Source organism: Sylvia atricapilla, chromosome 12 (genome assembly GCF_009819655.1).
Source record: "Sylvia atricapilla isolate bSylAtr1 chromosome 12, bSylAtr1.pri, whole genome shotgun sequence".
Classification (NCBI taxonomy): Eukaryota; Metazoa; Chordata; class Aves; order Passeriformes; family Sylviidae; genus Sylvia; species Sylvia atricapilla.
In genome coordinates this window covers 14,243,457-14,268,423 of record NC_089151.1, presented here as the reverse complement: position 1 = coordinate 14,268,423, position 24,967 = coordinate 14,243,457, and the positions used below count along the sequence as shown (strand labels likewise).

Here is a 24,967-nt window from a genome sequence, read left to right as displayed (position 1 = left end):
AATTCAATCAGTTATCTTTAGGACATCACACTCAGTACAGGCAAACTAGACAGGTCAAAACTTTCAGCAACTGGCATTAACCCAAGGACTGGACCAGCTTCACAGGAGCTGCCACTGGCTGTGCTCTACTGCTCAGTTTCCTACAGCACTGTCATTCAATTTTCACTCAACTCTCTGGCACAGAATCCAGCAGGATTCTTCCTCACTCCAGGAAGTTATAAAAGCATTCTGAAATGTGAGCACACATCATCTCAGCACCATGTGGAAAAACACTGGGTTTGTGTCACAAACTCCTACATTAGAAATGCCAGCACAGTCACTCAGCTCAGCCAGGGTAACTATGCCTTGATTTTTCTGTCCCTACAAAACAGAAGTTCTTTCACTTTTATCAGAAGGTTCAAGATTAACTTTGAGTTCAACAGTGGGCTCTGAAGAGACATGAAACAACAGGTGTTAATAGCAACTTTATTGTTTCACTGGTGCAAAATCATGATACTGAATAAACTTGTGTAATGCATTTTCCCCTAAATTTACAGTAATGAAGGTTATACATATCTATATAGATTGCAATTTCTCTATTTTTTATACTATTTGGAACAAAATTATCTTGATAAATATGCCCTGTGCACAGTACTGGCCCTCACTGAACATCACAGAGCCTTAATATGCAAAATATAACTTCTGTTTTTGAACATGGTACTTTAAAACTCTCCAAACATGCATTAATATATTCTAGTTTTAGGGAAAAATATTACACTTAGTCTTAACTCGCATTAAAAGAAAAGCACAAGCAGAATTTGACATACAATAATCCCAAAAATCTGATGCTCTGTAAGGATCAGACACAGTTTCAGCTGACAGTCACTGCCAGTTTAGAGCTCTAGTGCTACAGAAGCAACAGTGAACAGACAGAAGAGAAATCAGAACTGAAGAGCCCTACCATGTCACATGGATTTCAAAGAAAGTTTCAGCCATGCTAACTGATGAAACCTGTAGTTGCTGGTCCAACCTTCCAAATTTGTTAGAGTACTCAACACAAGTGTTTGAAGTGCCAGACTGAACACATGAATGTTAATCTTTGACATTTCTGAAAGGCACAACCTAGGAACCTATCTTAAAAAAAAAAAAAAAAGGTATGTAAATGAAAACGGGTACAGTGCGTGTCTTTCTAAAGAACAAGACCTTCATAAATTGGCCCCTCAGATTCTGGTGATTCCCTCCTCAGACGCAAGTGCTCCAGTGTGTTGTGAAAGTGTTTGTTAATTTGTTCTGTTTCTTCAGTAGACTCAAGGTTTGGGAGATCTTCTCTGATCTTCTGTATAAGCTGATTCAAAACCTGAATTGTCACCTACAGAACATAAAATAGAAGTCATCAGCACCACCTGTGTACAAGTGCACAGACATTAGTTTTAACAGACTTGGCTTTAAGCTATCTGTATTTGGACAATCCTTCCAAATGCTGGTAAGACTGTATGCAGACAAACTGTTGGGGACTGCCTTCTCTGGTTCCTCACAGGACCCTTCCATCCAATTTCAGAGTTCTGTGGAAATTCCCCCAATCCCAGCAAATATGAAAAACTTGTCATTAGCCTGAGAGCTTCATAACTATTCCAACAGCATTTGTCTGCAGTGTATTCAATACAAATTTAAAAAGCACACACAATCAGATTGTATATGCACTGTGAGATAATGGTTTCTTATAGAAGTCAGTCAGGATGGTAATACCAGATTTAAAGTTATTCCCTGAGAACAAGTCATAGCTGCCTGTGGGCTGAAGTTCAGCACTACACAAAACACACTGCAAGCCACCAGAGTATCCCGAGAGTATTTTTACTGCCAAGTGCTTTGAAACTTAAAGCTTTATTTTCCTCTCCATCAGTACACAGCATCTCCAATACTAGAGAACTCCTATACTGAGAAGCCAGTTCAGTTATTGGAAAGTCAGCAAATCCCTCAAATTTCTTTAGGAATTCTCTCAGAACTACAGGGTATTCTTTAATGTCTGCTCTCAGTCAATGACATCAGAGGAGACACTGATCTCTACTTGACCAAGCATGCGAACTGCATCATTCTTCTTTATCTGCTAACAGAAAATGGATCAGGTAACTATCTCAGATTATACACACAAACAATTTAGGCTTTTAAATTGTTTAAAATTTAAACAATATAAATATGGTGTCATATCTATTTTGTGAAATTTAAGCTTACACCGACCCAGCAGAGTCAGCAGTGACCATGAACACCTGTAAAGAACTTTCTCTCTCTTATGTACACATTAATAAATGTGTAGCTCTGAAGCTAGAATCTTGCTACTTTCTCATGTAAGTTCCAGTAAATTTTAACCTAAAATATTTCAGTTATACAAGTCCCACAATATTTAAATTCCTAACTAAACTGCAAACATTTCCCCCAGTGTGAGAAGAATAAAATTTAATCCAATAGTTTTACTAGCACATCAAGAATTGATTTCTCTCTTATGACAAGAACTTGTGCCTCTCATGAGACTACAGGGCAAGCTGAAGAGAATTTGTGGTGTAAGTGTGAATGAAGAGTTTAAAGGAACATTCTTTTAAAAAGATGCAATAGAGAATGGATTTTCACTCACCGCCTCATTTTCCTTTTCATAAAAATAGATATATCTGTTCAGAATTTCTATGAAAAGCTGGACTTGCAGAGAGGGGTCCATGCACTGATTTGCTATCTTCAGAGCCTTCTTTAGGCATTCCATCACTCTTTTTCCTCCATGAAGCTAGAAGGAAAAACACCAAAGTTACAAGAAATAAAAGAACCTTAGGGAGCTCCAGTATCTTCCCTTGGCACACACAGCATTTCCTGGGGGTCTGCCACAGAAACACAAAACTACACAAACTGCAAGAGCAAAAGAGCAAGCTGTCACTGAAAGCCCACCCTGCCTGACTGCCACCAACATTAGATTTTGTTAAACTGCACAGTAACATGAACAGCTGTTGAAAGCCTTCAACTATGAGGTCAAATAACTCTAATTTTGTAACATGTACCATAATGGTTTGAAAAGTATTTTTCAAACTTTGAAAACTACGTTTCAAACACTGCTCCTTAAAATGACAACAACTTATGTGCTGAGCCCTGAAGAACAGAGAGGATTTTTTTTTACCTTTACTTCAACAACTTTTATCCTGAATTTGGAAGTTTAGTAGTTCACATGCAAATTGAGCCAATATAATAAATACAAGCAAGTGCAGCACAGTCAACTAGCCTTTAAACTAGCTGACACTCAAAAGTTTGCGTGGTACTTCCACCCTTAGAGTTTTCTCCTTTTTTTTTATTTATGCAATTTACACTGCAGAGAGTATTAGAGGTTTCATGAATTAGAATAAATTCCAGCCAAACCAAACCTACTTCACCAATGTATCTACTTTAGGAGTGTCTATAGAAGAAAGGCAGAACTGTTAACTGAGGCAGGAGGTGTCCCACTGCTGTCACTTTGTTCTTACCTCCTCTCCATTCTTGTCAGTGTTTCGGCCAGACCAGAAGAGATGGGCACAAGTGCTCACAGCTCGGCACTGGTCTGGCTTCTTGAGGAGTTTGGAGGCTGCCAGTGCACACTGAGTCCTCAAAGGCTCATGGTTCTCCTCACTGAAGCACTTCATCCTCTCAAATGTCCCAATTATCAAGGTGATTGCAGCCAGCTGTGCTTTTGAGTCACTGATTTCATCTTCATATAGCGAGAAGGCCTAGACAAGGGAGAAAGCGAGATTCAATCAGAACACATCAGAAAAAAAAAATAATCACACCTGCTACTGACACAGCAAGAAACTGTCCAGATTTGCATTTGTTAAAAGCCTCAGGAAGGAAAAAAAAAAATCTTTCATGTAGAGTGTAAAAATCAAGTACATCCACAGACCAGAGAAAAGTCTTACAAGAAATAGTATTCAAGTGGTCATAGCAAACAAGTGAGATCCCACATATAATCTGAAGATTGAATTTTTCCTCATCTCAAGCACCTATTCAAGCACAGAACTTCAGCAGCAGAAACAGTCCTCAAAGAAGATTTGGTTCTTTGAAACACAAACTAGCAGAGCAGAAGCTGATGGCACGTCAGTGATAACAGAGTAAATATGAAAAGCACTTGCACTGCTGCCACATAGATGAAGAATCTTCAGAGAATTGACAAATCTTGAACCATATCTCTAATGGAAAGTACATAATTGTCATGCTGCTCTCATCATCAGAATTGTGCTACAACAGCAACTGATACAACACAGTGAGCAAACCCAGCTTATCAGCAACTCTGTTTAAAAACATGCATTTAGTAGCAGTATTAGAGGAAAAATTAGGACAAAGCTACAATGTGGATAACATGGAACACATCAGTTCTTTATGTGATGGGAGGAGGGGAAGGTTTTTGCAACAAGTAAGGCTTAAGTTACAAGTTCGAAGAGATTTTCAGAGTAGTTTATAATAGGTTCTAATACAAGGAGTTTAATTGGAAAGCCCAGCACAGCAGTTGTGAACACTGCAGATTTTAGAGAACTTCCAAAAAGTGCTTGTGGTCAGGGCAATACCAGCTGGATATCAGGAGCTGGAGACAGAAGCAGTGAAGGAGCTTTTTATGCTGAGAAAACTACACTCCTCCAGTGAGCCAACTACACGAGCAGGAGGCAGCATTGCAACATACCACTGTTGTCAGACTGAGTATTCAAATCAGTAGCAATGGAGCTTAATTCCACAGCAGCCTGGGAAGCAAGAATGAAATGAGGAGTTTCTACCTAGTAGCACTGGCTGTCCATCATTTCAGGTGTTTTAGTCACACCAGATGGTTCAGTGGTCAGCAAACCTACCCAAATCAAAGTGAAGGCAGCACAGGACACCAGCCCCAGTAGTGGGACACTCACCTGGGACATGAACTCATAGGCCACAGTTTCATGATTCTCAAAGCCAATCTCTCCCGCAGCCAGCGCTCCCTGCAGGAAGAGGCGGAGAGGCAGCTCTGCCAGCTCTGCTTTGATCAGAGCACTGATGGTCTGATGAGCAAACGAGAAGATCTTCTGGCACTTCTTTTCCCATTTGTCATCCTAGACAAGAAAAACAAGTGAAGGCTTGAACAACAGCATTGCTACAAGGAAAAGGGAATCTAAATTGTTCTAAGATCTGTTAAGTGCTCCAGTCTGTTGCCCTCTGATACCACTCCAATGCCCCCACCGGTGCAGTGTTGGCTTCAGTGGGCCTGCACAAAGTATTTCTTTCATTTACAAAAATTTCACACCCATTTTTCCTACCAGCTCACAGGAGCCTTCCTCAGAACCCTACACTGAACTAACACTGCAGTTAGGACAGCTATGCTTGGCACATAACTGAGCAAAAGCCTAGCTAGCCAAGGGGAGAAAAATTCTGTTCAGTCTGGAGCAATCAGAAGTGGAATTTTAAAACCTTCATTTTGAAGAGAATTTTAACAAACATTTGAACTTATTTCCCCAAAATATAACACCCACAATAAATAAATAAATACATACTTAAGGTAACTATCTCAACCAGAAAGCATTTGAGAGCCAAAATGCATCAGTCATTATTATAATGTACACTTTTAGTACTACTGTGTAAATTAAAACAAGTGCCTTATTGTAGATTTAGAAACATTACAATAATGTAGCTACAATTTATCAATTTATTAATGTCAATATCCAGATTTAAATCAATTTTATGCCATCAGTTCTGGTCTCCAGTAAAGGCACATTATCAGTCACCTTAATGAATAAGCAAAACTGGTCAATTTCTGCTTCATCACTTCTAAAGTACTAAAGTAATTTACTATGATTTCATAAAAATCTTCATTAAATTAAAAAGCATTCAAGCTTCAAGAAAAAATCTGCCTTGAGAAAAAACCCAAACAAAACTAGCCTTCTGTATCAAGTCTGAACACACTTATGCAGCCAGACAAAATGCATTTTCAAGAAAATAAAGCCAAGCAAGCTCACAGGAGCAAGCTGGAGGTGAACTTACCACTTTGGAGTTCTCTTTGTAGCGAAAAGCGAGCTGGTAGGCAGCAAAAACCAAGGGTGGCAGTGTGAAACGAATGCGCTGGTTCCCCCCTGCCCCAAAGTGCTTCCGGGCCGTGTTGAGGATCTAGAACAGAACACTGTGAGCTCAGAGAGTCCTGCACAGAAACAAGCACTCAAGGGCAGCTTAGGGCCCCATCCCCAACATATTTTTAGATTAGATGCAGAATTCATGTAATTAACCTGATTATACAGAAGTCTGTAATCACCCATTACACACTGGTTAGCCACTCTGGCTAGTACACTTGGACTAGGCTGTTTGAATTTGCATTTCATCTATCTTCCATACAGAATGCATAATTTAAAGTGAGATACTGTGAAAATCTTATAGCCTTGGATATTTTCCTGCTGCTGCTGTATTGTAGAAAAATTTGATGCAAGCATTTGTGATGCTGAGGGAACTATTCAGCATTATTACTAAAAGGTGTTAAGTAGCTCATAGAATTGTACCCAAAAGATAATGTGCCAAATCCTTTGATGGCATTTAAAGGTGGTCAATGTGATTAAAGCAAAGCACTGCTAGATGAGAAAGACAGACTGATACTCAGAATCTTTGCAAAAACATCTTCAAGATCTCTAGCTAGGTAAATTCTTTGGGGGTAGAAATATCAATTTCCTTGGTGCCAGCATTCCTTTGAGAAAAGCTTTGGTCTCTGTAAGAAAAACAAAACAACCCACAACCCACCAAAAAAAAAAAAAAAAAAACAACCACCTTTCTGCTTTACTCCAGCAGTAAGGTCCTGAAACACAAGTCTCCAATTCCTGTAAATCTATGCTTCTCCCCATTACACAAGTTTCATTACACTCCAAGCAAGAATTTTTTATAGCAGACCTTAAAGCCAAGCCAAATCAATGCTAGTTGTGTTATGCATAGCTTGCACTTTGTTCTGTTGTTCTATTCTCGCTGTTTATAAAGTGTGATACTGCTGCAGCTTCAGGACAGTCAGTCAATTTTATTTCAGGCACAAACTGTAACTTCACAGTAGTCCCTAAGCAGGCCTGACTCTGACATGAGCTGACTGTGCCATGTGCAGCAGCACCCAACTTGAGCACAGCTTCTGCCAGCTTCCCAGTGGATCTGGCATAGACAGGATATCCCTGGCCCTCTACTCAAACTTTAAATACACTCTCTTGAGAAGTGTGTGTTAAAGTGACCTCCCTAAAGCCAGATATAGCAGATTAACAACTACAGAGAACTATATTAAGCTGCCATAGATCAACTCAAGCCGTTACAAGTACCATAATGCACAACTTTCAAGGACGTGTCAAATTTACTGTTACAGATGGACCAAGCAGAGAGGAAAAGTATTTGGAACCATGCAGCAGGACACTACATGCTGTATTAAGACCCCATCCTTACAGAAATTAAAATCCCTAGGGCCAAGCATACCAAGCTGTATTTTCTGAGGTTTTTTGAATTCTCTTGGTATCAAAATACACAAATAGCACAGTACTCCAAGTAGCACTTGCTGTGTTTTCAACAGATGGTTATATGAAGTTGTCAGAACAGTAAGAGTTCCACAAACTAATACAGATAGTTACTACCTCATGGGATGAAAACTTTAAATCAACAAATGCTTAAGTCCTCATCTACTTTTTCCGAATAAGCAACATATCATCCTACCATGAAGGTGTCATATATAATGTTCTCTACTGAGTCTGTAGTCCCAAAGCAGTGATGCCCCAACTCCCAGCTTCACCCAAGTTTTGTGCAGTCAATAATGCAAGAACTGTGACAGTTCAGAGAGCAGAGACATTGAGAAGCACCAGTCACCAACCAGGTACTGTTGGTCAGGGTCATCAGAACGCAGCAGATGAATGAATCTTCCCACAAGACTCTGCTCATCAGCAAAGTCTTCAGGGTCAGGATCTTCAGCAGGCTGATCTGGCTGATCCTGGATCAGCGTGGATACCAAATTCATGATAGCATCAACCTGTTAAAATGCAATAGAAGCCCTGTTTAAACTACTACTCCATAAGAATAAACTGCCAGCAACTGGGAACATCTTTACAGCTGCTCACAGCGGTGATGTTTCAGACATATGTGCCTTACACCCTAAGGAAGGGTCCCTCTCAGCACAAGTGGGCCAGGGCAGCACAGCAGTGCAGAGGAAATTCAGATTCCAAAGGCTATGCAGCCTCCTTTAGACAGCAGACTCAGTTTTAAAGGGATTCAGGGTCTTTGTTCACACTCAACAGATTATTGCCTAGGCTGAGGTAGGGTATATCAGAAGTAGCCTCTAGGATGAGGTTAGGTAAGATGTTCAAAGACATTTAAGAACATGAGAGAAAGAATTACCAAGCGGGATAAAGCCTGTGCCAGGGGAGGCAGGGGCATGCAGGCTGGGAAACAAAGCATACCCTGCATGAAGTCATTAAGTGTGTTTTCAGGTCTTTGAACAGTCATTTAAATACCTAGAATTTCAAGTTAACTTACATATATATCATACCTGATCTTGGGACACAATTTCTGTGTTATAATCCAATACATTGCTAAGCACGTAACAACTCATGCTCTTCCTGGACTCGTAATCAAAGTATTCAAAGAGTGGGTGAAAATGTTTTAGTTTCAGAACTGTCAGGATATTGTTGTAAGTATCAACTGGGATTTTCAAAAGTCTAGTCAGCTCCTTCGAAACAGCACTACTTGTTGCAATACTAAAAGAAAATAAATGTAAAAAACCACAATTAGTCAATGGCTCACACATGTAGACAGGTTTAAAGTCTGCTTCAGAGTATCAGTTCTTAAGTATACAACAACCATCAAGCAACTTGGTGATAGGGAGAAAGGAAATGAGTATCAAAGTAAAGTCAGCTTTGGGACATACAGTAACAAATACATGTTTTAAGTTGCTGCCAGCAGAAGCAGAGAGTGTAGCAGCAAATGCAACAATAGAGAACTCTTAGAGTGCTGTAAGGGATGCCTACAAAACACACACACATTGTGTGGCTGTACAGCATAACTTATGCACAGGAGAGCAAGTCCTGGTTTGTGAGGAGTTTATCAGAGCTGCTGCAGCTCAGTCCAAAAGCAGTGACCTTACACATCCAGGTCATGGCTCTGCTATCTCACCAAATGTGGTGAAAGGCAAAAGGCCTGATTTTAGGGTATTAACTGCCATGCCAACGAAAATGAAAGACACACTTACTGTTCCAGATTAAGTTTGTTGAATATTTCCACAGTAGTCTCCAACACCTTGTCAACATAGTCCACACGGTCTGGGTAGCATTTCATAGCCAGGTTAATGAGAGAAACTTGCAAAGACACCACATCCTCTGAGGGCATATCCTGCCGAGACTGAAATTTAAGAGAGCACAAAGCTCATAATAAAGCACAGAAGTCTGCAGAAAAACACCCCCAAAACTGCATGCAGGGATACCCAACATACCTGTATAACAGTAGCAACCTGCTGTGAAAAGATATCAAACAGTTTGATATCTGCTGGGATGCCAGGTCCATCTTCACGATGTGCAAATAAAGCTAACCTGGTGACAGAGCAAGGAAAGCAGCTTGGTCAGGATCACTTTCCCACTCCTCAAATACAGAGCAGAAAGAGGGACTGGCAGAAAAAGCAAGTCCTTTAGGTATATTTGGAAGCTCTATTACAAGCAAAAAGGAAATAAATGGAAGTCATAAGCTTTATGAGCAACTGAGCCTGGTAACTTATCAGTCCTGGAAAAGAGTGCTGATAGAAAAGGCAAGGTGAAGAAGGAACAGGAAGGACATTTCATGATTGATGTTCTTCAGCTAGAAGCAAGTGCTCTGTTTTTTCTAGCAGATAAAGAGGTATAGAGTAGGCTGATGGAAGAGCAAATATTCTGCATCTATTCATTCAGTGACATTACTGAAATTAGACACCCAATAGCATCCTCCACAAAACAGCCTCTGGAGAAAAAACCACACAAAAGGAATATGCTGACTTAACGATTCTTTGTCACTAAAGACCAACCAACATGTTTGGAACTTACACTATTTGCAGAAAATAGAATACAAAGTGACCTTGAGAAGAATGGAGAAGCAAAGAATATTTTTTTTTTTTGGTGAGGGGGGGCAGGTGGGAGCAAGAAATTGCCATCCAGCAAGCATTCAGGAGGTAGTGAGAGGTATTTTATCTGTAATAGGAGAAAGTCATGCCAACCATCATTTCTGCAAAAATGAGATACAGGATAGAAAGCACCACTATCAGAAGGCTAACACCTTAACAGAGTTTCAGCTTAAGAAGCTCAGCACTGCTATCTTGACTTTCTAATTATTGAAATTATTCTACTTGGAATTAGAAAAAGAACACAATATTTAGTAAAAGGCATTGCAGTAATTTTTTTTAAAATTCCTTCTACAGGGTTTCTCAGTTTTGATTCTGAATGAACCCTGGATCTGAAATAAAGAGACACATATGAAAAGTCCAGGGGGCCAAGAAACTTCACTGCTGGGAAAAATAACACATTGAACTATTCTTATATTTGATTAGAGTGGTAAGAAGCAGACTTTCTAAAGCCAAGAACAATCATTGCTTTTTTGTAGAGGCACAAGGCAGCTTTCCTTGGCAACAGCTCAGTATAAAGCCAGCAATGCTACAAGGTATGAACAAGCTGCAGGCAGATGGCAGCATAATTAAAAGTCATGAATGGTTTAGTAGGCAACAAAGATCCCAAAGCAGCAAGACAATTTGCAGAGACTTCTTTAGCAGGAAAGCCCCATAGGACTAAGGATAAAATTTTCACAAGCTTCTTCAGCAGTCACTGATGTTCAGATTCAATTACCCAATGCTAGCTGAAACAAAGATGAGAAATGCCAAGACAACCTAGACAGGGCAGCTTCACATCTTAACTATACAATACTGAAGCTCTTGGCCATGGCTGCTCCAACACAAACACAAGAGCAACATCCTCCCTGCACACATGGATTCCAAGGACAGATCCACTCACATGCTCTAACACTGGCACCAATATTACAGTTAAAATCTCAAGCTGTTATCAAAGATAACCATCGCACTGCCACCTCTCTGCCCTTGTCCTACAGCCCAAAGAAAGAGCTCTGGAAACCTTCAGTGGCCCAACAGACTCCAGCAGTGGTAAGGCAGAAGGACAGAGGGTCTCTGCTGCTCAGCCCCTTACTGGTGTTTGTAACAGGAAGAACACAAAAACTTTACTGTATATCAGCAAAAGCTACACAAGGAAAGCCTTCTCACAAAAACGACACATTCCAGTGTAAGAGCCTAGCAAAATATCCCATGATCTCTTTTAAAAGTAATCAAGATAGTCTCAAAAATCAGTTACAGGCAGCATTTCTTGGGATTTGTGGTGTTTGGAGTTTATAGTTTTGGGGTGTTTTTTTTTTAAAAGCTAACAAAATTATGAAAAATCTGAGCTACAGCACTGAAGTGGGGGAAACCAACAAACAGTGAACATCTGTCTATGAAGGCAGCAAAGACAGCACACACAATGTCTCTGACAAATGAACTAACACCGAAAGATATTCCAATAAAACCAAAGTCTTGGACATATAAATCTGACATAACCTGGAGAAAACAAACTACAGACCTGGTAAGTAACAAACTCAAGATCTTAAGTTTTACCAGTCATGCCCAATACACACAAGTCCTCTCGAGGCATTGGAGAGGATACAGTAATCCTACCCAGTGCTGAATGCCAGGGGGACCCAAGATCCCTGTGTGGTAACTGAAGTCCATACACTGATACATGGACCAGTGAAGGTACATGTCTGGATGCATAGGCAAAGGACAAGGCTTTTCTAGGGCCTGAGGCCATACAGGTGCACTTCCTTTCTGCAGCAAGAAAGTGCAGGTGCTCACTGAAAATGTGTTTCCTTTCGGGATACAAATTAAAATTTCAGTTTGCCCGAAAAGTCTTTTCCAAACTAAAGGATTCTATGATTTCTCCCCCAAATCTGAACTCAGTGCAAGCAGCCTTAAGCAGTACCTCCACAGGAAAAACATGCTTTTGGGAGAATAGTCAAGATGCTAGTGGCATGCTAAGAATTAAGAAGGTAGCCCCATTTCCTACTACCTCTGTTCTGAAGAAGCATTGTTATGTTCTCTGACCTTTGACCCTGCAAGGTGAAGTATTCCTGACAGATGATTTAGGCATTAGGATCTTCAACTTTTCAATAGGTACCTATGAGTGATATGGCTGTCAAAGCAGGACACTGCTGTCACTTCAGTTCTGAAGCATAAAACTGCTCAATACAAAATGGGCTGTTTCCTGGCTTAGTCTGTTTACAAGTTTTAATCAGTCCATAAAGCAGGTTTCATTGGAAGCTGTAAAAGCAGAGTCCAGAGAGTAGAAGCTACAGAAATAATATTCTTCACAGCTTTAACTACAGCTGATAGAAAGACATGGAAACAGTGAAGTGGTATCAGAAATTAAACATCTTCAAATGATAGAAGAATTATCATCTGCTTGTGCACAACACATACTTAATTTTGAGTCAAATTCCACCCCCTTAGTCACTCACCTGTCAATTAAAGCAATAATTATATTTTTCACATTCACATTTTGGTGCAGCTCAGCACAGGCTCTGAGAAATGGGTTCAGGGTTTGGAGGTGAAATTCATCTGGGAAAACCTGAAGTTTTAGATCAATAGTCATCAAGTTATAAACTGAATTCGCCCATTGTTACACAGAAGAAAAATGCAACAGAATAATTCTAAAGCAGATAGCCACATAGCAAATATACTCTGGCCTATGAAGCTGACCTTGACTGGGTAAATGCATGAAGCAAGACATGTAAAACAAATGGGGAACTCAAGGGCCCACCTTTCTATTAAAACTCATAACACAGGCACTGCTGCTCAGATGCTTACAAGCTACTGCAACAGAAGGAGCACAAAATGGATCCATCTCCACTCTGCCCATCTGGTAAAAAATACAGGACAAGCCACTGTGTACAAGATCCAGTGGTGAAGTTTTCCAGTCCATAGGAACACATGAAAGCTGCCTGAATCTTAAGTGTATAGAAGTATCCCTGTGTCCCATCACTGCAACTGAACTTAAGCAGCTCACCTGTATGATGCACTCCATGAGGTACTCCTGAGCTAAAGCATCTCTACAGTTCACAACTTGCTCCAGTATTCCAGGCAGCACAATCTGGAAAAGGGGGTAAAGGTCCAGCAGTGATTTTACAATTACCTTCTAAGTTATATTCACATATGCATTTTATCCAAACGGAGCAGAATTTCTAACCGTTCTCAGCTGATTTTCTACATAAAGGCTTTCTGATAAAAAAAGTCCCATTTTTCTGCATTTCCATCCTTCAGAAGAAAAAAAAAAAGTACCAATCTCAGAAGTCTGTCCCTTTCATACATTATGCAAGCTTTGATTTCATAAGTCAGTGCTACTGACTTTGCTGGCACATATCCAGGGTCTCAGCAGCACCACTCAAAGCTGTTTTCAGCAGCTGTATGGTAGAACTTACAAGGGACAGACTTTTAAATAATACATTTCCTTTGCTGTCATTTCACACAGTAACAGTTCTCTTGAATGCTTTAGGAACTTATGAAATCTATCCCAGAACTCTGGATGTGCACATATCTCTTAGACCAACCCATTATTTTGCAAGAAAAATGGGAACCTGGAAGGAGAAATTTAGTTTCTTGTCACTGTTATAGAATTACAGGAGAACCTGCGAATCATGCCCTTGGCCTGAGAATACACTGTATACCTTCAGGAGCATTCACAACTTTTCCTCAGGTGAAGAGTTTGAGAAGCACTGGGATTACTGAACTTTTGGCAAAGCTGTAACACTTCCAGCTGCTCATCTGGAAATCCAAACTAGTTCAGTTTGGCAGACAGAAGCCAGAAAGGATGGAGAGCCATCCCACCTGCTTGTATCGCTCCACATTAACCCCTTCCAGCTGGCTGAGGCGGACCAGGTTGGTCCCCACGAGGATCCTCAGCTCCTGCCTCTCGCGCTCCCTTTTCTCTCTGTCCCGACTGTGGCCCTGGTGCTGCATCCGCACCCACAGTTTGTTCATCTCAGCAAAGTTCAGCAGCACAAAATCCATTGAGTCACTGATGTCTCCAGTGGTTTCTTCACTGCAATTGATAAGAGGTTAAGAAGAGAAAAGCTTGTCAGAGGTATTCATCCTTCCAGCTCCTGGGGAACACAAAGGTTTTAAGGTTAGAGGGTGGGGAAGTGTGAGGTGGGATTTCTGGGGTCATATCCTCACTTGTGAGGAACTTCAGTGCTAAAAGGGAATTCTGAATGGACAGAACACCTGTCAAGTCTATGGAATTCTAGCATATCTACTTCTCTCAAATCTGAAGTCAGTCACACAGAAAATTTAAATAAGCTCTATTAACAGTAATTTTATCAAGTTATAGCTCATCTTTCTTACTCTGCTTGCTCGCCTTCATCTGGTAAGATATTCCTGGTACACTGCAGGAGATAGTTTCTAAGAAAGAGGCCTCTAAGAGGATGCTGCACTCCACGGCACATCTCCACCAGGTCTTTCAAAATATCTTTCCTGGACTGTGGAAATGACTTGACATAGACAACACCTACTGTTATCAGCAGATACCTGCAAAAGGCACAGAGTCAAACAATCAGTCACAAAGTAACAGCATCACATTTAAAGGCAATAGTTATATATTGAATTTTTAGTCAGCTTTCAACTCCTATTTTCCTCTGCTCCAGAGCACAGTAAGTCTGAACAGCCACTAGACCTTACTACAACATTTGATACACTGAATGTGTAATGCTCACTAAGTTCTGAATGCTCTCAGACCAGCTCATTTATACTTCCAGCATGCCACTAAGCTGAAAAGACACGAGCTGTGACACCTATAGACAAGTAACCTATGATGGGGAAGTACTCAAGCCTCTCTCACATCATGTCTAGCAGGATAGGAACTACTGGCTTTGTGCTCTTTCCCTCAGCACCTCTGCATCAGGTAACAGGCAGCAGGAATATGTGAGATGCAGAAGACTGCTGCTCCAGTATGTTTGGACTCCCCTTCAGCTTAGAAGAAAAGAACTACATTACTCAGAACCTCCAGGTATTCAGTTTTGAGGCCTCACCCCTCCCTGCCTGCTCCTCTGCCCTATGCACAGGGCCTCCATGAAAGCACCACAAGTTTCGTCAGGGAGAACAGAGTCAACAAGCAGGCAGAAGACCACTCTGATGGTTACACACAGAGGTGAAGACACTGTGGTAGCCATCAGCCAGACTCCAGAAATTGCATGAAGATGCAGCCTGGTGTGTCCAGAGCCTCTTCCTGGCATGAATATAAAGTCAGGAATGAAAAACCTGAGTACCAAGCAAAATCTAAAACCCAAAACAGACTAGGTCAAAGATGCACTGCAGCCCAACAGTCATATACTTAAATATAAGCCTCACAGGCCTTCAAATATCACTTCTGGCAAGCCACTTTGCAAAAAAAAAAAAAAAAACCTCAGAAACAAAGACTCTAAGAGTGAAGTCAAACTTTCAGCATTCTTCTCACACTTCTGATTCTCTAGAAAGGCAGAAGGTTATGAAACAACTACTGTGTGGGAGAAGGTAAGATCTAGAGCCTCAGGTAAGAGAAACAGTCAATCTCCCTGATCAGAGTGTGGTACTTGGTTATCTTCCACTGACCAGCTTTTTACCCAAAAGCCAACTTTATTCCAATATTGAAGTGCTTTCATCCTGGTCACGTGCAAAATTAACACACTGACATGAAGAACTGACCTTCTGCACCTGCACCCTTGGCCTAATCTCAGAATTTTGACTGTAATCCACTCCAGATGGGCAGAAATACTATTGACCACTGTAAACTGACTGAGAAGCCAATCACTGTCTGAAGCCAGTCAGACAATTATTCACCAGTTTAAAAAAGAAAAAGCAAACAAAGCCAGACACCAACACACACTTACAGTCTTGGAATGATATTTCCAGCATACTGTACTAGCTCATAAAGGTCTGCCACTTTCCTGCCTTTGGCAAATTCATCTGTCAGGTAGACTTCCAAGTAGTGTAGCTCATCAGAAATTGCCATGTCTTTTTCTCTGAGTTAAGGATTTTAAGTTAGAATGTCCACAATATATTTTCATAGCAATTTGTTCATTCATACCCTGGAAGAAAGGTGCTATACCAAATAGAAATATGCCCAAGCAGGCAGTACTTCTCAACAGTAATCATGATTGGGATAAATGTGCAAAATTAACCTCAAACCTTTAATCAATTTTTAGCATATTAGAAAAGGGAATAAAACTGGGAATGAAAGAGCTGTTTTACAGAGCTGATACTGTTTTTAGAACTAGTCTCCTGAAACTTCCCAGAGGAAGATACGAAAGACAATAAAGACCTGTTTAATACCAGAGAGAAAAACTGAACTTACACAGTGAGCAAAGCATCTGTTCTCCTACAATATATATATATACATAATTGAATACTGGTGAGAAAAATGCTAATAACTATCTGACACAAGACACCATTGTACCAAAAAAAAGCAGATGAACATCCCATTCCAAATACATTTCAACTATCAGTTTCCTCTGGAAAGGATACAGAGCTCGTAATAGCTCTTGGGAGATAACATAGAAGTCCGCAGCTCCCCAAGCATGTTGGAAGCATGTTTCAGAGCATCCATCAGCTTGTTCTTGTCCTTCAGAGGAACAAAGAGAAAAGTCTGTTAGAAATGACACCAGGCAACTGCAGGATTTTTTATCTATTAAAAAAACCCTCAAGTGGTCTAATATCTAGCTTATGCTGTACCACCTGCTAACTAAGTGAACATTTTCCCTGAGGTGATAAGTAGATGCATCTGAAGACAGAGCTACAGTAATAAATCACAATACTAATGGTAAAAAAATCTAAAATCATTCTGCTTATGCAGCAATCTGCACGCAACACTCTGATTCTATCCAACAAGCAAAACAGAACAGGTTCCCCTCCTCCAAATCTGTCTGTTGTTTTGCTCAGATCTCACACATCTCCTAGAAACCTCAAGGAGACAGACAATACACACTGCCATCATCACCTTCCCCTCCTTCTCACCCACAAAAAACACCTCACTGAAAGCCACCCCTTACTAGTCTGCATTTACACTTCTGGTGCATTTAATCATCTGGCATCACAGAATACAACCACAAACCTCTAATCTACCACTTATACAGATTTCAGCAACCCCTCATAAGCAGTAGCAGTAAGTTTTGAGGGAGAACAAAAAGAATTGCTAGTGTGATCCACTTAGTGTATTTATACTGCCACTTAATCACAGATAGCAGTGAAAAGTGCAGCTGCAGCTACTTCAAGATTGCCAAAGCATTCCACTGAGCACAAAACTGGAAGAGGTGTTACACTTCTTGCTACTCTCATTTGGCTGCAAACAAAGTTAGCTTGGCTAGCCACATGAAAACATATGGGAATATTTAAGTTTTCATTGCAACTTTAAGCAGTTTCTCCAAATAAAAACTGGGGTTTCTCAAACCCAGGAAAGCTACATGTGAGTACATAATCTGCCTGAATTGGCTACAATTCACAGATAAAAATCTCAGCACAACACTAGCCCAGGGTGTTTTCCAGTCACAGAAGAATTCACACATCCATCTACAGTTAATCCCTACAAAATTGATCCCACACAGCCTCTCAGTCTGACAGTCACACCAAGGAAAGGCTACATGAAAAAAACCAACAGAATGGTGGACATAAACAATGATCTCATAATAAAGTTGATCTTAGGTTTATTTAAATGAAAGTATGTAGATTATAAACGTACATCTAACTTGTCAAATACTGGAGGAAAATCAGGAAGACACATTCAGAGAACACCCAAGGCTCACTCTCTATGAGCAGCTGCCTCATTTATTGGCAAAGCCTCTGGCACAAAGATACATAAAGGGTTAATTTTCCTCACAGCACTAGAGATTGGTATTGATTCACTGTTTTATTCCTAGCAAACAAGAAGCTTCATTGCATTTTAAAGTCACATTCTTACCAAGCATCTCTTCATCTGGAAGGACTGCACCTTCACAGCCTGAATGGCTTCATCCAGGAGCTTTTCCTGTTCATCCTGAGGAGATTGCTGTGTTGTTGGCTGGAGGAAAAAAGGAACCAAACAAAACAGAATTCAATTATTTTCATGAAGTTGTTTATGATTTGACTAAACCTGGATTCCCACACTTCAGAATGCACTGCAAGTGACAGTGCAGTGTGACCACTGAAGGATGGTCAGAAATAGTTGTGTGAAACGTAATGGAGAAAGTTCACATGCCCTGCAAAATCCTGAGGGGAGGTTACAGGTAGCCTGTGAGCACCACTGCCTCTTGGACAGCAAAGCCACGGGGGCAGAGCAGGGCTAACTTTTCCTTTCCAACATTTAGAGGTCAAGATTCCAGTCTGGGAAGAAAAGCTCCAAGAGAATGCAGAGACACATGCATGAGAGGAAGCACTGTTGTTACTTCTGTCCACAGAGCTTCAAGGCAGTGCCCAGACCACACATTGCAGCTGCACAGATGCTTTCTGTGCTCACAAGTCACAAGTTCTCAACTGCTATCTGAGCCACACCATTCCATTCAGCACAAGTTTCAGATAAGCAAAGGATAAAGTGCAGTTAGTGCATTCCAGAAGGTAGAAGCTACTTGCAGACTGGGTCAGAAAGCTGAAGAGAAACAACTCTGTGTGTCTTTGTCCTAGTCACACTGTCAGAGTGACATTCTTGCTCCTCCTCAGAGGCACACTACACATCCAACTGAAGCTTTCATTGTCTTTTGACTTTCCAAGGTTCATACATTTCTTAAAACATTAAACAAATCCATTGCTTACACCCTTATATTTCCCCTCAACCCAGCCATAACAGGCCGCCTACTGCAGCTACCTCTACCTCCCTCTACCAGAATAATTAGATCAGTCTCTACAAGCATCTTTAAGCTATTTGCTAACATGTCCAAACTCCCATAGATCAGATCCCCTACTGCTGTCTCCCCCTGCACCCAGCCCTCCTCCAGGGGCTTTACAAGAAAACAGTCATCCACCTCTTGTTCAGGACCAGCCTTCAACACCCCATCAGAGTATCTCCACTCCTCTCAGTTCTTGCAGTTTGTTTTCATATGGCCCCTCTGAAATACTGTTGGAGACAAAAGCACTGATGCAGCATCTCAGCTACATCTTCACTAGTCTTGAAAAATACCAAGTACATAGTGATTTGCACAGCAGCTTCTCTGAGGCTTCAGTATATTCTCAGCTATTTATACTTGTTCCCTTCACCCACTGTGCTCAGAAGGTCTCTGGTCTCCTCCTTTTAACTGCATTTCAGAAACAAGCTGGAAGGGCATGAATTACATCACCCTAATGTATTTAAAAACTCTGTCTTCAGTGCCAACTCCCACATGTTCCATGTGTGGAGTCCCCAGAAGCATCTGTTGAGGACTGAGGTTAAAACTGAGGCCTTCATTAAAACAGAAGTTTTAGTTTAACACCAATTTAATGTTACAGAGCATTTCACACCTGTTACTTCCCACATTTAATTGGGTTCTTGTTCTGCAGTTGAAATCTCCCCATTATCCTTTTCCACATACAGAAAACAGAGTGCTCTGTGATACTGGTCCTGCCTTGATCGTGCCCTAATGAAACTCTGCTCTTGAAGCTCCTCAATCACCCAACTGGACAAAACCAAGGCCGATCTGATCTAACACAGGTGACAAATCTGCTTCAAGGAGGTTATATGAGAAAAAGGTTCCTTCCAACCAACACTTCTTTGACTCTGTGTGCCTCAGTAATACTCCAACTATGCACTGCTGCTAATTAATAACTAATTAAGAAGTTAAAGAAAAAGCCATCTCTGCTAATTAGAGTGACTGCATCTCTTACAAAGCTTTCTCAGTATATAATTAATCAGTGCGCAGGTCTTCCAAAAACGACTTAAGCATTAAGGAAAAAGCAGCAACCATGGCTAGATGATCCTATTTCTCAGGCAATTCAATATCTACAAACCCTTAGACAACCTCAAACTGCCAAACAAGTACATTCTGCCAGCAGAAGTTTGCTGTAATTGCTAAGCTTTAATTATTCAATGGCAGATCAGACTTTTAAGGAATATAAAATGACAGAGCAGGGACTAGTGTGCAGTAATCAATATCAGAACATCACATAACAGACTTGCTGAGTTATGTCTGTGCCAGAACATTGGTTACACTCTACAGCCCCCTGAATCCATACCAGTGCTTTAAAGAAAATAAATCACTACTGAGCTGAATGCCATATGCTCTGACCACATCAAATCTCGATTAAAGCACAGCCAGGAACAATGCAGCAATGCTAACACTAACCACAACCTCCTAAGCCCCCTTCTCCCGATGGGCTCTACATTTCCACAGCCACCAGCCCTGCTCTTCCATCCCCAGCTGTTCATGGGGCCAGACAGTGCTGGGAGAGCAGTTCAGGCTGTGAACCATAACAAAACCCAGCCGATTAACAGATTACCATTCACCTAGTTCAGCCTAAAGTCACATACAACACTGCAATCAGGGCTGTGAAAAGGCTTTTTAACAGCAACATCAAGCCAAAGCACTACTGAAGCATACACACGTTTGCTACAACCCCAAGAAGTATTTGGCTGAATCCAGCTGCGTTGGTTTCATTACTTTGGTAATAGAATCATAGCTACAACTAGTTCGGGACCATACTTTTCATTACACCAGCTCAACAGATACATTTGTATCTTCTCACAGAACTTTAATCACTGTAGTTTTGCAGCAGCTGAGGAAAAATTGAAGTTCCATTCATTTATAGTGTCAGCTTTACATCAAACTCTGTCTGCATTAACAGAAGACCAGGAACACTTCCATTTCTGCTCTAAATTTCAACAGCCAGGTTCCATGTTGTATTTAACACTGGGACTAAGTACTGAATTCATCAACAGAAGCATTTTTCATATTAACACAAGATAATTTATTTCTTCGGTATATCTCCAAGATATGGAGAATTAAGAAAGGTGAAAATTCAATTTGTATGTGTGCTGATTTGAGGACTGAGGTGATCGGTCTACACAAAGATGTCTTTACTACAAGGGCACTGTACTTCATGTCTGAAGAAAAGATAGCTGCAGCATTTTCAAGTGACATGGGTAGCAAAATAACCTACAATGCATATAACAGGAGCAGTGGTGTCACTTGAGGGGTTGTTTGTAGCAGCTTTACTTCTGTAGGAATAGAAAACAACAGCAGCACTAGCGAACAAGTTGCAATTCTTACTTTTCAAAGTCTGAATATGTATCAGCTTACCCTTTTCTTTAAACTTCAGAAGGCAAGCTACTTCCAGCTTTAGAACTGCAGGGGCTCCCAAACATAACCTGGTTATTATCAAGTGATACACAAGATCACATCAAGACACATGCGTCCTACCAACACATGCCTGAAGTTTGAGGCTGCAGTGACAAAAGGCAAATGAAGGAAAAAGAACAGAGAGCAAAAGCAGTGAAAACCAGCAGAGCACACACTGAATCAGAACACAGTTCTGTCACATTCCACGTTGAATAAAGCTGTTTATGTTCTTTATCTTACTAGGCTGGTAATTTCAGTGTAACATAAGATGGTATTTACATGTGTCATTTTATCAAAAAAGCAACTGTGGAGTCCTAAGCCCATCTACAAAAACAATCCTGAACATCAGCTTTTGAAGTGGAAGATACTTTGACCCTGGGCAAAAGCAGCAGTACAGAATATCCTGCCTTGTCAACTACATGTACAGTAAGGTACAACCCCCTGCATGAGCACAAGAGAAGCAGTTTATAGCAATTACACAGCTATTTAGACTTCAGAAATATCTGAGCTATATCCACTACCTGTATTGCAGATACATTGCAAATGTGGTAGGAAAAAGGACAGTTGATGTGAAGAGTTTTGCTTCACTCATTTTTCCTCTGAAGCGATGAGGAAGAAACTGAGCAGTGGAGAAAGGACAGAACTGCCTCCCCCAGCTGCACCAGCAGTTTCAGCAGTTTCTGCACAAGAGACAAAAGCTTTTTGCTCTGAGCACAGGACTAGTGTAAGTTACCATATGCAAGTTATGGAAGTCAAAACTCACAGCAGATGAATTTGGAGAGGGTGGGTGAGGAAAGCTGGCTTTTGGTGTGTTTTGTTTTGTTTTTTGTTGTTGTTGTTGTTTCTTTCAGGTTTTGTTTCTTTGGCACTTTTTTTTTTTTTAATAAAGGCTAGTAAACTAAACCGTAAGTTGCCTTGGAAAACATCTTTTTTTAAACTCAAAACAGCTTGAAAACAGTTGGCCAGAATAGTTAATACAAGTTATCCTGCATATAACAATTAGGGAAGTGCATTGCTGCAGCAACAAACATTATTTATATATAGCAAACATATATATGCCTATCCTCATAACAGCAATTACTCCTGAACACACAAACCAAACATTGCACCTATTGCGTAAGATTTACTCATTTTCTAACACTCAGTTGAATCAGATTCATTTTTAGTTCTGTATTTGACACTGAGCTGCACTCTAGAGAGGGCCCAAAATAATAACCACTGTGCTGATTTATTTCACTTAAAAATCTGGTACCTTGGAGTATTCAAGAATGACACAGTACTGAAAGAGAGCAGAGTTCAAGGGAGCTTGTCAAGCCTAAAAGCTCGTGTTCTGAGACACAGGTGCCTTAAGCTTCATGCAGAATATAAATAATAATGAATAAAAGGGTTTGCTTCCATTCCATTGGAAAGTGCATTCCAATCTAATCTCCCATAGTCCTTTTCTTTAGCTAACTGATGTGCTGACAGCCTGTTCCACATGGCACTTCCTTCTGTTTGCTCACACGCCTGTACTGAGCATCACAACAAATGACATTTACCCAAGGAGGTTTTCCTGCCTCCTCCCAGATGGATGTTGTTAAAACTACCTGCCAACACAACACCGCTGAGACATTTCAAATGACTGCTGCCCAGGACAGGGTGGGTGAGCTACAGCAGCACACCAGCACTCTGCAACCTACTGAGGGAATTACAGCAAAACAAAATACCCCATAAGTATTTGATACCATACAGGAAGCATCTCTCTGCAACACTGTAGGCTCCAGAACTTCTATTACATCTCACAGTATAGGAGCTCAGAGATAAACCAGAGAGATGAAAGCATTTCTCACATGTTGAAACTGGTACTTACTGCTACAGGAAGCCACAAGACACAATTAAGTATTAAAGAGATGGACTTTTTATTCAGGGTATGATCAAAAGCCACCAGAGCCCTCTTAAAACAAGTCATGTTAAAGGTACTTAAGCATTCAGCTTCAAAGTTTAACCAAGCTCAGCCACAGGAAATCACAGGGGAGCCTAATTTGGGAATTATCCCATGTTTAACGCCTGTGATTATCCCATGTTCAACATCTGTAACTTTATTTTTTTTTTCTGAATCACCTGACAACAGCTATTCTTAGAAAAAAGCCATGAGAGCACAAAAGTGTCTGGCCAGTTCCCATGGAAATGACAGGCAGAGAAAATTTCATTGCTGAATTAATGACTACCACAAAATAATTGTGTGGGGGACAGAGACTGGTGACTGTATAGGTTTAGCATTTCTCATCACCCATTTCAGTATTTCACCTTCCTCTTTCATGTAACACTACAGGTTTTGCCCAGCCCCAAAGATACAGAGATCAACATACATATAACTCTAAAAAGAAACTGTTTCGAATGCCTAAGAACCAAGCAATCCCTTCTTTACAAAGCATTCAGTTATCCTCTGCCTCACTATCTATATACTGTTAGTACTGTTTACACACCACACTTGGGTTAATTACACGTTGTGGTGGTTCCAGCAAGTGCTGCTTAAAATTTTATTGAAGATTACATACCAATGAAGGCAAATTATAGATAGTTCTGTTTTACTGGGAAATTTGATTGTCCCCTTATTTTCATTGAGGATTGAAAAGTATTTCTCAGTAGGCACTATTTCCACGTGGCAATTTCAGGTTTCACAGAATGAATGAGGTTGGAAACATCGAGTCCGACCTGTGGCCGAACACCACCTTACCAACCAGAGCACGGCACTCAGTGCCATGTCCAGTCCTTCCTTAAACACCTCCAGGGACCGCGACTCCACTACCCCCGTGAGCAGTCCATTGTCTAATCACCCGTCTTGTAAATAAATTCCTCCAAATGTCCAATTTGAACCTCCCCCGGCACATCTTAAGACGATGCCTTCCCGTCCTATTGCTAACAGCCTGGGAGAAGTGGCTGACCCTCGCCTCGCTGCCTAACAAACACCAACATCTGCGGCAAAGAGCGCTAATGAGCTGCGCCCATCAATGCACAGCCGCCCCTTCTGCCGGAAAAGAAAGGAAGTTTACTCGGGAAGCCTACGACAGCAGTCCTGGAGGGTCGGGAGGGACTGGAGCGAAGGCTGCAAGGCGGACAGCCAGGGCACACGTGTACAGAACCGGCAATGACACAAGCCCGGGTTTAACCCGGGGACAGCACGGCAAAGAGGGAAACTGACCGCTGGTACGGCCGCGATTCCCTAGTAAAAACACCATCTTCCCCTGCGCCCCTTCGAGCAAACGGGCTGAAGGCAGCGAGGCGGTGACCCGGCGCAGGCCGCGGGCAGCGTTACCGTCGACACAACGGGCGCAGCCCGCACCTCAGCCCCGCCCGGGCCGGACCGTGCGGCCTCCGCGCCCGCTGCAGCCCCGCACCCGGCCGGGCCCGCCGCGCCGCCGGCCCAGCGCGGCCGCTCGAGGCGCTGCCCCGAGGCCGGGCCGGGCCGGGCCCATCGCTCGGCCGCCGGCCGCCCCATCCCGCCGCAGCCCGCCCGCGGCAGGGGCTCCCGGCTCCCCGCGCCCCCCGGCCGCTGCCCCTCACCATGGTCGCGCCGCCGCCGCCCCCGCCAGCGCCGCCCCGTCATGTGACTGCGCCGCGCGCGTCGCCCCGCCCCGCCCCGCCGCCGCGAGCCGTCCATTGGCCCGCTCCGAGGAAGCGCCGCCCCGCA

At 41.8% G+C, this 24,967-nt stretch overlaps 1 protein-coding gene across 1 annotated transcript; it reads right to left on the bottom strand.

The window, feature by feature from the left end:
* Nucleotides 1–451: 451 nt before the first annotated feature.
* VPS35 (VPS35 retromer complex component) lies at nucleotides 452–24,888 on the bottom strand. Its single transcript, XM_066327916.1, has 17 exons — nucleotides 24,841–24,888; nucleotides 17,976–18,074; nucleotides 16,547–16,643; nucleotides 15,913–16,036; nucleotides 14,393–14,575; nucleotides 13,877–14,090; nucleotides 13,059–13,142; nucleotides 12,511–12,620; nucleotides 9,425–9,521; nucleotides 9,185–9,333; nucleotides 8,486–8,693; nucleotides 7,814–7,969; nucleotides 5,980–6,102; nucleotides 4,875–5,054; nucleotides 3,474–3,713; nucleotides 2,606–2,749; nucleotides 452–1,348 (listed from the first exon to the last, which is right to left on the bottom strand). Exons 1-17 carry the CDS (start codon nucleotides 24,841–24,843, stop codon nucleotides 1,169–1,171), a joined length of 2,391 nt encoding a protein of 796 aa, XP_066184013.1. The 5' UTR covers nucleotides 24,844–24,888; the 3' UTR covers nucleotides 452–1,168.
* Between the last annotated feature and the right edge of the window lie 79 nt (nucleotides 24,889–24,967).